General features: G+C 32.0%; 1 protein-coding gene across 1 annotated transcript in view; it reads left to right on the top strand.

Annotated features, from left to right (window-relative positions):
* Positions 1-13,082, top strand: part of Etnk1 (ethanolamine kinase 1) — a 63,110-nt gene that overhangs the window by 36,961 nt on the left and 13,067 nt on the right. Inside the window, exon 4 of the mRNA XM_026392337.2 lies at positions 2,929-3,071. Coding sequence (XP_026248122.1) covers positions 2,929-3,071 — 143 coding nt within the window. The remainder of the gene's footprint in view (positions 1-2,928; positions 3,072-13,082) is intronic.

Here is a 13,082-nt window from a genome sequence, read left to right as displayed (position 1 = left end):
AGGAGAAGCTATTCAAATGAGGCAAGGGATCAGGTTTCAGGGGGCTGAGTTCAGCTTCATGACATCTGCTGTCAGCAGGTTGACTGACATCTAGGTAGGCCATACCCTAGGGCACAGTAAGAGAAGGGAATATACAAAGGGCGTTTCCATGGAACATTCTATCCTAAACAGGGCAAGGGGTAATATTACAAAAGAACAGGTGAGCATAGCTCCACCCATGGGAATGTAGGAAGACATGCCCATGCAGGAAGACACAGTGGCTCACACCCTAAAAATTGGGGCTATCCTCTGGGTTAGACCTACGACAATGCCACACCAATCAGAAGGGGAGATAAGATGTGGTCATGTGCTAGCTGGCCTCCCACATTGTTTATTTTTATAGTTTATTAGGGAAAAATTGTCCTCAAGTTTAATTATTTCAAAGTTTAATTTGATCTGCTCTGTGTGGTTGGCCCTCTGTTTCTGTAGGCTTTGTACCCACAGATTCAAGCAACTACACATAAAAAATACTTGAAAAAAATTACTTCTGTACTAAGACGTACATTTTTTTTGTTATAGTTCCCTACACAATACAGTATAATAGCTATATATAATTTACCTTATTATGTATTATTAGTAATCTAGAGATGATTTAAACATAGGAGAGTATGTGCCTAGGTAAGGGACTTGAATTGAGCATCTGTGAATTTTGGTATCCTGGAACCAATCCCCTGCAGATACTGAGGGACAGAACTATATGTGTTTGTATTTGTAAGTGGTTTGTCAATGTTGGAATTTCATAGGGATATTATATTCCTCAAGCTAGAATAGGCAAACTTTTGGAAGTATGTGTAGTGTGTTGATATTATGGAAGCCACCACATAAAAATAGACAATTCTTTCTTGAAATAGCCATTTTATTGAAAGATTTTTTGGGAAGCCGTTTTAAAATAATGAGGTGGCCGGGCATGGTGGTGTATGCCTGTTCCAGCTACTTTTGGGAGGCTGAGATAGGAGGATCACAAGTTCCAGGCTAGTCTGGGCAACTTGGTGAGACCCTAGCTCTACTCTAAATAAGAAAAATGAAATGTTCTGGGGCTGTATGTAGCTTAATAGTATATCCCTTAGCAGAGTGCGAAGGAGAGAGGTAAATGATGATGATGAACCAAGAGTTTTTTAATTTTTAAAGATAATGCAGAGTTGAAAGAGTACAGTATTATGTAGATTAAGAGCCTAAGACTTGGATCCAGATTGAGATCATATCCTAGTTCTGCCAGTAGGCATTTCTGCTGTGTAACATTGGGTAAATCATCTTAACTCATTTCCTCTTCTATAAAATAGAAATAAGAATAGTTTTAGATAAAGTGCTTAATTAAAACAATGCCTGGCTTCATAAATGCCAAATTAAAACTATTATTATTATTCAAAAGGGATTATTTAGGTCTTTTTTTGCATGTGGTACTGAGAATAGGATGGAATCCTAGGTGAGCTCTGTGACTCTGTGCTATATACCTAGCCCTTCAGGTTGGTTTTGAGCTTATATTTCCTAGACTCTCTAAGGTACACTTTAAAATCTGTATGGTTAGTGAAACTTTGGAAAAGCAAGTAGTGTACCATGGTAAATAAGAGAGAGAAAACACTCTGCTTCAATAGAAAATACACATCTAGAACAAAAACAATTAAAATTCCCTTTTGTTTGTGAATGATTATAATCAGCTTGTTGATAATCTTTATAATCCTTTGAACCCTATTATTTCCACTCAACTCCGTACTTTTTTTTTTTTTTTGAAATTCTGGAATAGTCATTCCATTTTGAAAGGAACTTATAAGAATTACTTTTAGAAGTTATTTATAGAGAACAGTGCAGTAGTGGGGAAAATACATACAGTTCAGTAATGTAAAAAAGGTATATTGTAAAATGGAAAACTAAGGAATAATTTGAGAGATTATAGAGAAAGAATCAAGAGAACTTGACAAATATTAAGAAGGAAAAGAGTAAATCAACAGCAGTCATCACCTGATGATACTGTTGAGGAATTTAGTAGCCCATTTTTGTCATTTCATTTTTATCAAATTGATACAAATGTAGCATAATAATTAGTATCAAAGAGTATAGAATGAAAAGCCACAGTTTCTAGTTTCTCTCCTCATGCTGCCCTGCCCTTTCTACTCTCACAATTTTAAGACATTTTCTCGTGAGTTTGTTGTTCACATAATTATATAATATGAATGTACTTATATTTCTTGAATTATTAATGGTAGACAATAATCAATTGATTTTTTTTGGAACTGTACCTGCTTTATATTGCATTCACTCTTCATTACTTAAAGTAGATATTTTTAATTTTTAAATAGTTTTTATAACTTTAAATAATATTCTTTTAAAACTTTTTATTAAATTCTTTGTATTTTTTATTCATAAAATGGAGATAAATGCAGAATATTTAGAATAATATTTAGTAAATGTTATCTGTTAGCTATTTATGTTACTCTTTCCTCCAATTTTGTAATTATAAATCTTATTTTTCTGCCCAACTTTATTTTTTTGTCGTACTAGGGATAGAACCTAAGGGTGCTCTGAACAACATCCCCAGACCTTTTTATTTTATTTTATTTTTTTATTTTGAGACAGGGTCTTGTTAAGTTGCTGAGGCTGGCCTGGAACTTGTGATCCTCCTGCCTCAGCCTCCCAAGTAGCTGGGATTACAGGTGTGTGTTACCTTGCCCAACTCTGCCCTACATTTTAACTTTGGCTTTGTTTCTTTTTAATGCATATTTAGTTTATTATAAAGATCTTCTGTATTTCAGCTTTTGGAATACATTGATCTATTAATTCAGGATCGTGTCTAATTAAATGGAAATAACTTACTTAAAATAGATATTAATCCTTAAACTTGAAAAAAATGTCATTAAGATAAACAAGGTGTAACTCTTCTTTTAAAACTAAAAGGTTCCTAAGTGATATCCCAAGCTCTCAGATTCTTAAGGAAGAGATGACTTGGATGAAGGAAATTCTTTCCAACCTGGGCTCTCCTGTTGTGCTTTGCCATAATGACCTATTGTGTAAGAATATAATCTACAATGAGAAACAAGGTAGGTATTTGATATTAGCAGTAAGTAAAATTGACTGCTTCTATGTTCTTAATGGTTCTTTGATCTTTGTATTAATAACAATAAATGCAATTCAAATGTAAAGATTAAAAACATTCACAAAGCCTCTAAAGAATTTCTTTTAGGTTATAAAGTCATGGTAAAATATTTTTAAAAATTGGTTGGTAAGAAACAGTTTATGGTTCCTATTGGATTTTTACTTGTATAATGATTAAATACTGTTTTCACATATAATTCTGAAACCTGTTTGAGGTTTTATGATTTTAAATTATACCTGCTTGTAATGAGGGTTGTAGAAAATCAACAAATTGACATTGTACTGCTTTGTTTTCATATTTACAGAAAATTTCCCACAGTATTGTTAAAGACAGCAGTATTAGAAACAAGTGTGTCTGTAGGTTTTCTACTACCTGTTTCTTATGCTGATTTGTTAGACATTTTGATGCTAAGGAGAGAGCCAGAGAGGGAGAAAATGTTATTTGAATTTGTCCAAATTTATATCTACTAAAGTAATAATCAAGAAGCTTTGGTAATAGCTTTTAACATTTTTTGAGTTAGAAATTGATACTTTTTGGTGGAATGTTTTTTGTGAGTGTTCATATCTTGCTGTGTTCGAATTTTCTCTGTTTTCATATCTAAGAAACATTTGATTGTATTATATCATTGGGTAAAGTGGATTGAGGTTTGGTTGCTAAATAATAGATGCCCTTCAAATACTAAATTGAAAGTTAAAAATACAATTTTGGTTAAAGAATTAATATTAATTAAAAGTATATTGAAACTATGAAGCTATTGCTTTTCATAGGAAACTGGTTTTTAAAGATATTTTAGATGGAAGACCATATTTTTAATCCAAAGTGTGCTGTTGTGAATATACTAAAGCCAAAGAATTCTCATTAACATGGTCAAAATCATGTTGAATTATTACTATGACCCTTCTTATCATATTATAAGTTTAGACTATTGTAATATAAGGGTTATTAATATTAATAGATGGCTTCAATGTGAAAACCAACCAAAGCAACACTGTCAAAGATGGTAGATGTAAGCACATATTTTAAAGAACGTGTTTATATTATGCTTGTTATGTTTAAAAAAATTTTTTTTAGTTGTAGATGGACACAATATATTTTTTTTAATGTGATGCTGAGGATCGAACTCAGTGCCTCACGCATGTGAGGCAAGCACCCAACCACCGAGCTACAACTCCAGCCCAATGTTTGATATCATGGATTATAGAGTATATCTTTTGAAAACATAATGAGCCTACATCTTTATCTTGAAGCATCTTAAAATTTTTATGTGGTATCCTTTTTTTATTTTAAACTTCAGTACATTCTAAAACATTGGGCACGTGACAGTGTCCGTTAATGAGTTATTGTATTATTACATATGATTATCATAGTATATATGTATTACATTATTTATTAGTAACCAAATCTCAATGCTGTTTGTGAGAAAAAAGCATTAGTTATGCATTAAAGCAATGTATTAGCTTTTAAGTTCAGTTCAAGACCTAATAACACCTTATAACAGAATTTCAAGTGAGGGACTCATCTTACATTTGAAGTGGACACTCAGCTTTATTTTTAACTGCAAGTTAATCAAAGACGATCTATTATTTCCTTTGGAATATAATTTTCACCTTTCATATTTTTGTTTTTATGAGTTTCTTTTGCATATTCATTTCATAGAACAAACTTGTTTATAAAACAAAAAATAAGGGACCAAAAAAATCAGATTACTTTGCCTTAGGTATTTTAATTTTAATAGTTGCCTATATCTAAACTATTCAGTTATATGGAAAATTCCTGTATTTTCAAATAAAATCTTCATGCTTCAATTGGTTTTTTAAGAGGTCAAGGTTGTCTTTTATTTTATTTTTTTTAAAAACAAAGAGTTAAATGAATCATCATTTTGTGTCTTGATTTTTCTGTGCTACACAGAATAAATTTTACAGCTCCACAAATGTAACTATTTTGATTCATATTATTAGAGCTCACCCTTTTTCAGAAGTCCATGTTGTACCATTTGTTTCTTCTTTGTGGTTATGTTTGTGTGCTAGTTTTGGAAAGGTGGTATTTTTTCCCCCCATTAGCAGTCAGTTTTATAATGTTGTTTGGAAGCTAATTTGGACCTCGTGGCATCCATTTGAAAAATGCAGTCAGTTCATATATAATTAATTGATATACACAGGACATTAAAAAACTTCTACAGAATCTTATAGGACACTTACAAAATTGCTTGATTTTAAGTTTTTATAGCTGTCCTATGAATAGGACAATGGGACATGGATTTTGAGAAAGAAAATATAATTTGAATGTCAGTTAAAATATCAAGAAAGTATTAAGAATTTTATTCAAGTCTTTAATAATAGATTTCAAATTAGGAGCTGATGATTTTGAGGTAATATAACCATATTATTTATTTGAGTCTTTAGTTGTAAGTAGAAGATACCATGCCTCATATTCTTTAAATTAAGTAAGCTTAATGTACAATTAAGTAAGTTTAATTCACATAAGTGATTGTAGTATAGATAATTTAGTTATGGCAACAATCTCAGAAAGGTTTATTAAAACTACAGATGTGATGGGGCTGGGGTCATGGCTCAGTGGTAGCGTGTTTGCCTAGCATGTATGAGGTACTGGGTTCGATTCTCAGCACCATATACAAATAAATAAAGGTCCATCAACAACTTAAAAAAAAAAAAAAAGAAACCTACAGATGTGGACTGCAAAGTTATTTACTTTTTTTAACTGGTTACCTAAGGAGCCAATTTGAATCTTTTGAGATTGAGATAATTTCCACATAGAATTCTTAATTAAATTGTATACTGGATTCACAGACATGTTTGATTTGTTGTTCTCTTTACCTCATTCGTGTGATTTGACCTGAAGGCCTTACTATTTTATTACCTACCTTGTGAGATTCAAATAGATAAAAAAGTAATAGATGAGAGCTCAGTGGTAGAGCACTTTTGCCTAGATGGCTAAGGCCCTGAGTTTGAGCCTCTGCAACATTGTTCTCTCCCAAAACACAAAAGATGAAAGCCAAGGGGCTGTCCTTAGATGGCATCAAGTTCAGTATTTCTCCATAAAATGTTTGAGACAATTTCTCTCAGAAGTGCAAATTTTAGACAGACTTAAAAAATTTTTACAGGACCATCTTGAAAGTCTGTGTCTCCTATATCTATATCTTTATCTCTATCTGTGTGTATTTTTAATTTTTATTTTTACAGTACTGTGAATTGAACCCAAGTGTGCTCTACCACTGACGTATATACTCTCAGTTCTTTTTTATTCTGAGATAGGGTCTCCCTAAGTTGCTGAGGATAGCCTGGAGTTTGTGATCCTCTTGCCTTAGTCTCCTCAGCGCATGGGCAACCATGCCTGGCTCTGTGTGTATTTTTTTTTAATATTTATTTTTTAATTTTAGGTGGACATAATATTTTTATTTTATTTTATTTTTTTATATGGTGCTGAGAATCGAACCCAGAGCCTCAGGAATGCTAGGCGAATGCTCTACCACTGAGCCACAACCCCAGCCCCTCTGTATGTATTTTTAAACCATAATAGTTCAGATTTTCTGTTTTAACTAGAAAAATCACCAATAAACGATGTATTCAAGCTTAGTTACAACCAAGAAAAGTTATAGATTTTGGAAAAAGAATATTTCAGTCACTTGAAGTAAATGGTATATAGACCAATTGTTTTATTCTTTTAGAAGTATTTAGGTTTGATTTTTGACTATTTACTTCACAATCTCCTGGGGTATTTGGCAAAAGTGCAGATTTCTGGGTCCCATCCAAGGCAAACTGAACAAGAGCTTCTATAGGTAGGCTTAAAAATCTGCATGTTTAACAGCTTCCCAGGCAGTTCTTTTACTATTGATAGTATAGAACTTGTGTTTGCTTTATTTTTAATTTAGAGATAATGTGACTTAAGATGCTTACTGATAAAATTTTAGATTTAATGCACATAAAATATATAAGACAGACCAAGCACTTAGCAGCTCCCAGTTGCGATTTTTTTCCCTTAAGGATTTAATATGTCTTTTAGGCTTTGTAATCATACTGTGGTCTCCATTAAATATATTCAACTCTATGTTATAGCATGAACATAGTCATAGGCACTGTATATACATAAATAAACAATGTGCCAACTCGTATATTATCTATACAGTATGCATTTTATAACATGTGTCTGGTTATGACAAAGTGAAATTCACTAATTTATTACTCACTGTGATTAGTAGATTTATGGCTTATAGGTGTGAGATGGTAACTTGTTTTATCTTTGTGCAGTTTTTTCTATCTTAACTGTAACTAGGGTGATTAATTTAAAATTTTTTAAAAAGTGTGTAGATGGGAGTATATATGTTCCTATGCTTTAAAAAAAATTTTGTAGTTGTAGATGGACAGAATGTCTTCTTTTATTTGTTTGTTTTTTTTTTTTTTTTTTTTTTAAAGAGAGAGTGAGAGAGGAGAGAGAGAGAGAGAGAATTTTTTTAAGATTTATTTTTTAGTTCTTGGCGGACACAACATCTTTATTGGTATGTGGTGCTGAGGATCGAACCCGGGTCGCAGGCATGCCAGGCGAGCCACATCCCCAGCCCCCAATCTTTTATTTGTTTATTTGTGGTGCCAAGAATTGAACCCAGTGCCTCACACATACCAGGCAAGTCGCTCTGCCACTGAGCTATAGATCCATCCCTATTTCTATTCTTTCTTAACTATAATTAGGATGATTAATTTAAAATTTAAAAGTGTATAGGTAACATTCTTACACAGTGCATTCAAAGACTGTAAGAATCATGCAGTTTGACCTTTTCATGTGCAAATGTTACAGGAAATGATGCCTCTGTTTGTTCTCACCATGTCAGCTGATAGGACTGAGGAATATGTGAGAAGACTGAGCTTAATTTCTAAAATGGATGATAGCTCTCAAGATTTTTGAAAAGTCAGTGCTAGGAATTAGGTGGTTGATAAACAGTGGCCCGTTCCTTGCCCAAAAAGATAGGAAAAGAACACTTAATGATTATGATAGAATTTGAAATAAATAAGAAAACAAAAAGCAGTGGTTCTTGTCACAGTGCAGTAAAATAAGACTGGACAGTCACTTTTTAAATTACTCAATTATTGTCTGAATAGACTTTATGCTAAGTGAACAAATTGGAATATTGCTTATTGTTGACTGTCATCTTCAAATTGAATGTTTTAATTTCAGTGAATCTTTTAACTATTGACTTGTCATCCATAATTACTGAAGCCTTTGGATTGCTTTCTCATGCATTGATGCTCTTTGTTAGACAGTTTTTTTTTTTGTTTGACTTTTGGTGGCTATTTTATATTTCTCCCTTTTCTCATTTCTTCAGAAAGCTCATATAATTATCTGATATTAAACTTAAGTTTTAGTAAAGGAAGTCACTGTTTTCTCTGTCAGCAAACTAAGAAGAAGCTGATTTATTGCTCTTTAAAGAAATACAAATAGGTGAAAGAGAAGGAAAGATTTTTCTTGGAATTATAGAGTAAACCAGGATTTTGTTTATTAGAGTTTTATAAAATATAAATAGTAAATGGCTATTGCCATTCTTAGTAATTTTATTGGCTCTAAATCTCATCTATTGTTATTGTTGTTTAATTGATTTATAAGAAATTTTTCCTTTTGTTTTATTTTAAAGTTTAGGTAAACACAAATCAGCCCTGGTACAAGGTTTGCAGATGTTTCTGAGGATCATACTAGCCTGAGAACCTGTTTGGCCCCCTCAGCAAAGCTAGCCTTGTTAGAGAAATATTTTCATGTTATAGGAAAATATAAATATATTAATAGATGGAACAAGTAGAAATCTTTACATAATCATACGTATATATTTGTGTATAAAACAAATTTATTCTTATACATAGGTAACCGTCCTCACTCAGAATAAAATATATGCATACAGTATTTGATACAAATGTCTACAAAGACAAATACATACATGTATTTCTAAGAAATGAACATACAGGGCTGGGGTTGTGGCTCAGCGGTAGAGCACTTGCCTAGCACATGTGAGGCCCTGGGTTCAATCCTCAGCACCACATAATAATAAGTATTAATAATAAAGATATTGTGTCCAACTACAAAAAAAAGTGCACATACGTATCTATTTTTTTTTTCTTAAACATTTTGTGAAAATTTTCAAATACAAGGAAAATTGAAAACATTGTACAGTGCTCACCCCCGTACCTGCCACCTATATTCTAAAATTTGTTGACAAGTTTGTACTTTATCATATCATTTCATCTATTCATGCTTAAGATCATCTTATTTTTATATTTTAATTAATTAATTTATTTTGCAGTACTGAAGCTTTAATCCAGGGGTGATCACGTACCACTGAGCTATATCCACAGCTCTTTTTATTTTTTTTTCTTTTTGAGACAGGATCTCACTAAGTTGTCCAGATTGACCTTGAATTTGTGTTCCTCGTATCTCAGCTTTTGGAGTCCCTGGGATTATAGGCATATGCCACTATGCGCAGCTTTATTTTTTAAAATATATATTTCAAAGTGTCATAGACATCAGTGATTTTCATGCCTAAGCATGTCAGCATGCATAACATTAATTAAAGCTCAATATTTCCATATAGTGTAATATTCAAAACTTAATCTTACAAAGCTTGACATGATAGTGCATGCCAGTAGTTCCAGCCACTTGGAAGCCTGAGGCAAGAGAATTTTTTGACTTGAGCCTTGGAGTTGATGCCAGCCTAGGCAGTGTGGTGAGATCCTGGACCTTAAGAAAAGGAAAATCTTGAGCATATTATTCAATGAATTTTGAAAAATATGTACACCCCTGTGACTCAGACACCTAATATTTCTATAATTTGAGAAGGTTCCTCACACAATAATAAAGGATAATCTTAAACCTGTTTTTTTTTCCTAGACCACTAGTTAACAGAAAGTGAAATATCCCTAAGTCAAATAATAAGTGTAAATTGATTTAAAAACTTCTTTTGTTTTTGGTTGTTTTGTTTTTAAACTCATACATTAAGGCCCACTGTCTTCAGTCAGATACTTATAAAAAAAATACTAGAAATACCACACTTTCCACCATTTTTGTGCTTATTTTTTTTTGCCTGCCCCATCTGAAACGTGTTCTTATTATGTGTCAGCATTCTGTGCAAAACATCCATTTATTCCACTAGCATTTGATTACTCCTGTATGCTGGGAATTATTCTGTGGATCACTTGGTGAAAAATGAAAGGGACCTTATTGTCCCTCCAGGAGTTCGTATCATGTAGTGAAGGAGTCACATCACTGAAGAGATACTTAACATTTAAAATGATGAGTGCTGTGTTGAAGGCGTATACAGAATACTTATTGGACACCAGCATGAGGGATGAAGGGAAAATTTCCCAGACCAAAATACTCCCTGTCTTTTTCTGCATGAGAGAAAAACATTTTGTTAACATTGGTCTGACAGGTTACTGTTCTCCTTCCTCCTGCCTAAGAGAGCAGAACAAGTAGTCATTTGAAAGGATTTTCAGTTTCCTTATTGACAGTTTTATCTTCCATTTTTATTCACTTAAATTTTTAACAGTAAGATAGAGCAATCCAGACAAATGTGTCATGTGGTAATTGTGTAGCCCTAGGGAATTAGTTATTCTTTTGGCTTTAAAGTACTTAGAAAATTGAAAGACTATTTTTAATATACTAAGATTTGGATAGTTTAGCCCAGTGTATGGAATATACTATTGTAGTGAAGATGTGCAAGATTACAGTAATAAAAGACAAAATGTAACTTTTGCAAATTCAAATTATAGATTTATCTGTAAATAACATGCTTTACCCATTATGTGTTTGTCATTGTGCTAATTGCAAAAGATAAATAAAAACTAGTGCTAGGCCTTAAACTAGTGGTTCTTTACATTTTTAGAGGTCAAAGATCCCTTGAGAATCTGGAAAATTGAGAATTCCTGCCTCCCTTAGGAAATACACATCCACATAAAATTTTGTATGAAAGTTTAGGGAGTAATCTCATTGTCTTTTTAACCCTTGGAGCTTCAATTAAAAATTCATGTCTTAGGAATTAAGATCACCATATAAGTTAGTTAATTATAAATAGTGATATGAATGTACCTTTATATAATGGGAAATTGTGGAAATCAAATGCTAAATTTATAAGAAGAAAAAAACCCAAATGTTTTCTGTTGATAAGACAGCATTTTCCAATTCTGTAATTTGATTTTTCTGGCACCCTATGAGGCAGTAGGCCTCTAATTTTACTTTGTTGCAGAAGATTAAATTTAAGGTTGAGTTCCACTTTGTTTGTAATAACTTGAAAAAGAATAGTTAATGCAGATTTTTTTTTTAATTTCTTTCCTTTTAAGCTTTGTGTCTTGTAAAATGTGAGTTTGCCAAATTTTCTTCATCTGCTACAGATTAGGTATGCCATTGTTGCTGCCATGTGGCGGCGCACCCCGTGCTTCTTAAACGCACTGACTGGAGGTTTATCGCATCACTTGTTCACATGCACGGAGCCTGGTAACAGCCTCATCTGTATCTTGTTAGCTTCATTTTCTTATTTTTTAAATTTCATTATTTATAAACTCAACATAGCGTTTAAAAATAAAGGCTAGTGTTAATGAATTAATGCTACTACAAAAAGTCATTGCTAAAATTTTCATACTGAAACAGAATTTAACTTTTGTTAAAGTGATCTATGTTTTAATTAATTTGTATTTACTTTACAAGCAGGCATGTTTTTACCTGCCATTTTAATTGTATTCGCCAAATTCTAAATATAATTTTGAAAATTGAAATTGAAGCTTTTATTTATGTGGCAAAAGTAAGTGGCAGGACTGGGCTGTGTATTTTTATTGGCATGTAACAGTTGATATGAGCTCTACAAGAATTAGTCTTTAAAGAGCTAAAGCAATCAACAGCTGCAGTTTAAAAAAATTACATATGAAAACTGTTGGCTCAGTTGCGCAACTTGGTAAATATTGTATCCTGACTTTCTTTGAAGGTTTATGGTTGGTTATCTCTTGAATCATTGTATTTAGGCTCTTATTTATTTATACTTTTGTTTGGAAAATTCATCTTACCATTTTTAAAAATAACACTTCCCTTTAAAAAGTAAAGTTTATTATAAAGAATTTAAAAATAAAAGGAGAAACGTCACTTGTCTATCACCTGTAATAAAAGCAGCTAAAACATTTTGTTTTGGCTTGTTTCTATTCATCTTTTTTTCCTGTGTTATTTTTAGAAATGAGAATTTTTCATGGCTCTATTTATTTACATTGCTGCAAGTATTTTTATCATGGTGGTGGTTTTCACCTTCTTATTCATGATTCCTAGAAAAGAAATTTTAAAACAAGTTTTGATTTCCCCTTCTGCAGTTTAGTAAAGTGATTTAGTTAACACTAAAACCTTTTGTGGAATATTTGGAGAATTCAAGATTATAATATTTGCAGTTAAATTGCAGTGATGATTCTCACCAACATTTTATAATCTTATGTTTATTATAACAGTATATATTCAGCTTTGATAACTGGAAGATACTTTGATCATTCTCCCTTATTATTCTAGAATTGGCTTTTTGTTTTGGTTATGCTGGGAATTGAACCCAGGGCCTTATACATGTTAGGCAAGCACTCTATTATTGAGTGACATTCGCCAGACCCATTATTTATACAAATTTAAAATTATGTTAAATACAGTTATATTTACAAAAGGCATTTGTTTTTATGTGAAATCTTACATTTGCTCTGGCCTTTTTTCTTTTTTTTTTGTCATATAATTCTGTTTTTCTGTTTGAATATGATCAACATACTTCTTTATAAAGTTAGTATATCAGCACAGTTCAAAAACACTTTTATTTGGGAAATATCAGTGCTTATAATTCAGGAATCTGTTTTATACCTTCTCAAAGTTTAAAAGAGAGGATAACTATGCAGTTGTTATACATTTTCTCAATATAAGTAGCTTAGAAATTGTTCTTACAGCCATC

This window comes from Urocitellus parryii, chromosome 5 (assembly GCF_045843805.1).
Source record: "Urocitellus parryii isolate mUroPar1 chromosome 5, mUroPar1.hap1, whole genome shotgun sequence".
Taxonomy (NCBI): domain Eukaryota; kingdom Metazoa; phylum Chordata; class Mammalia; order Rodentia; family Sciuridae; genus Urocitellus; species Urocitellus parryii.
This window is presented reverse-complemented; position numbering and strand designations above follow the sequence as displayed.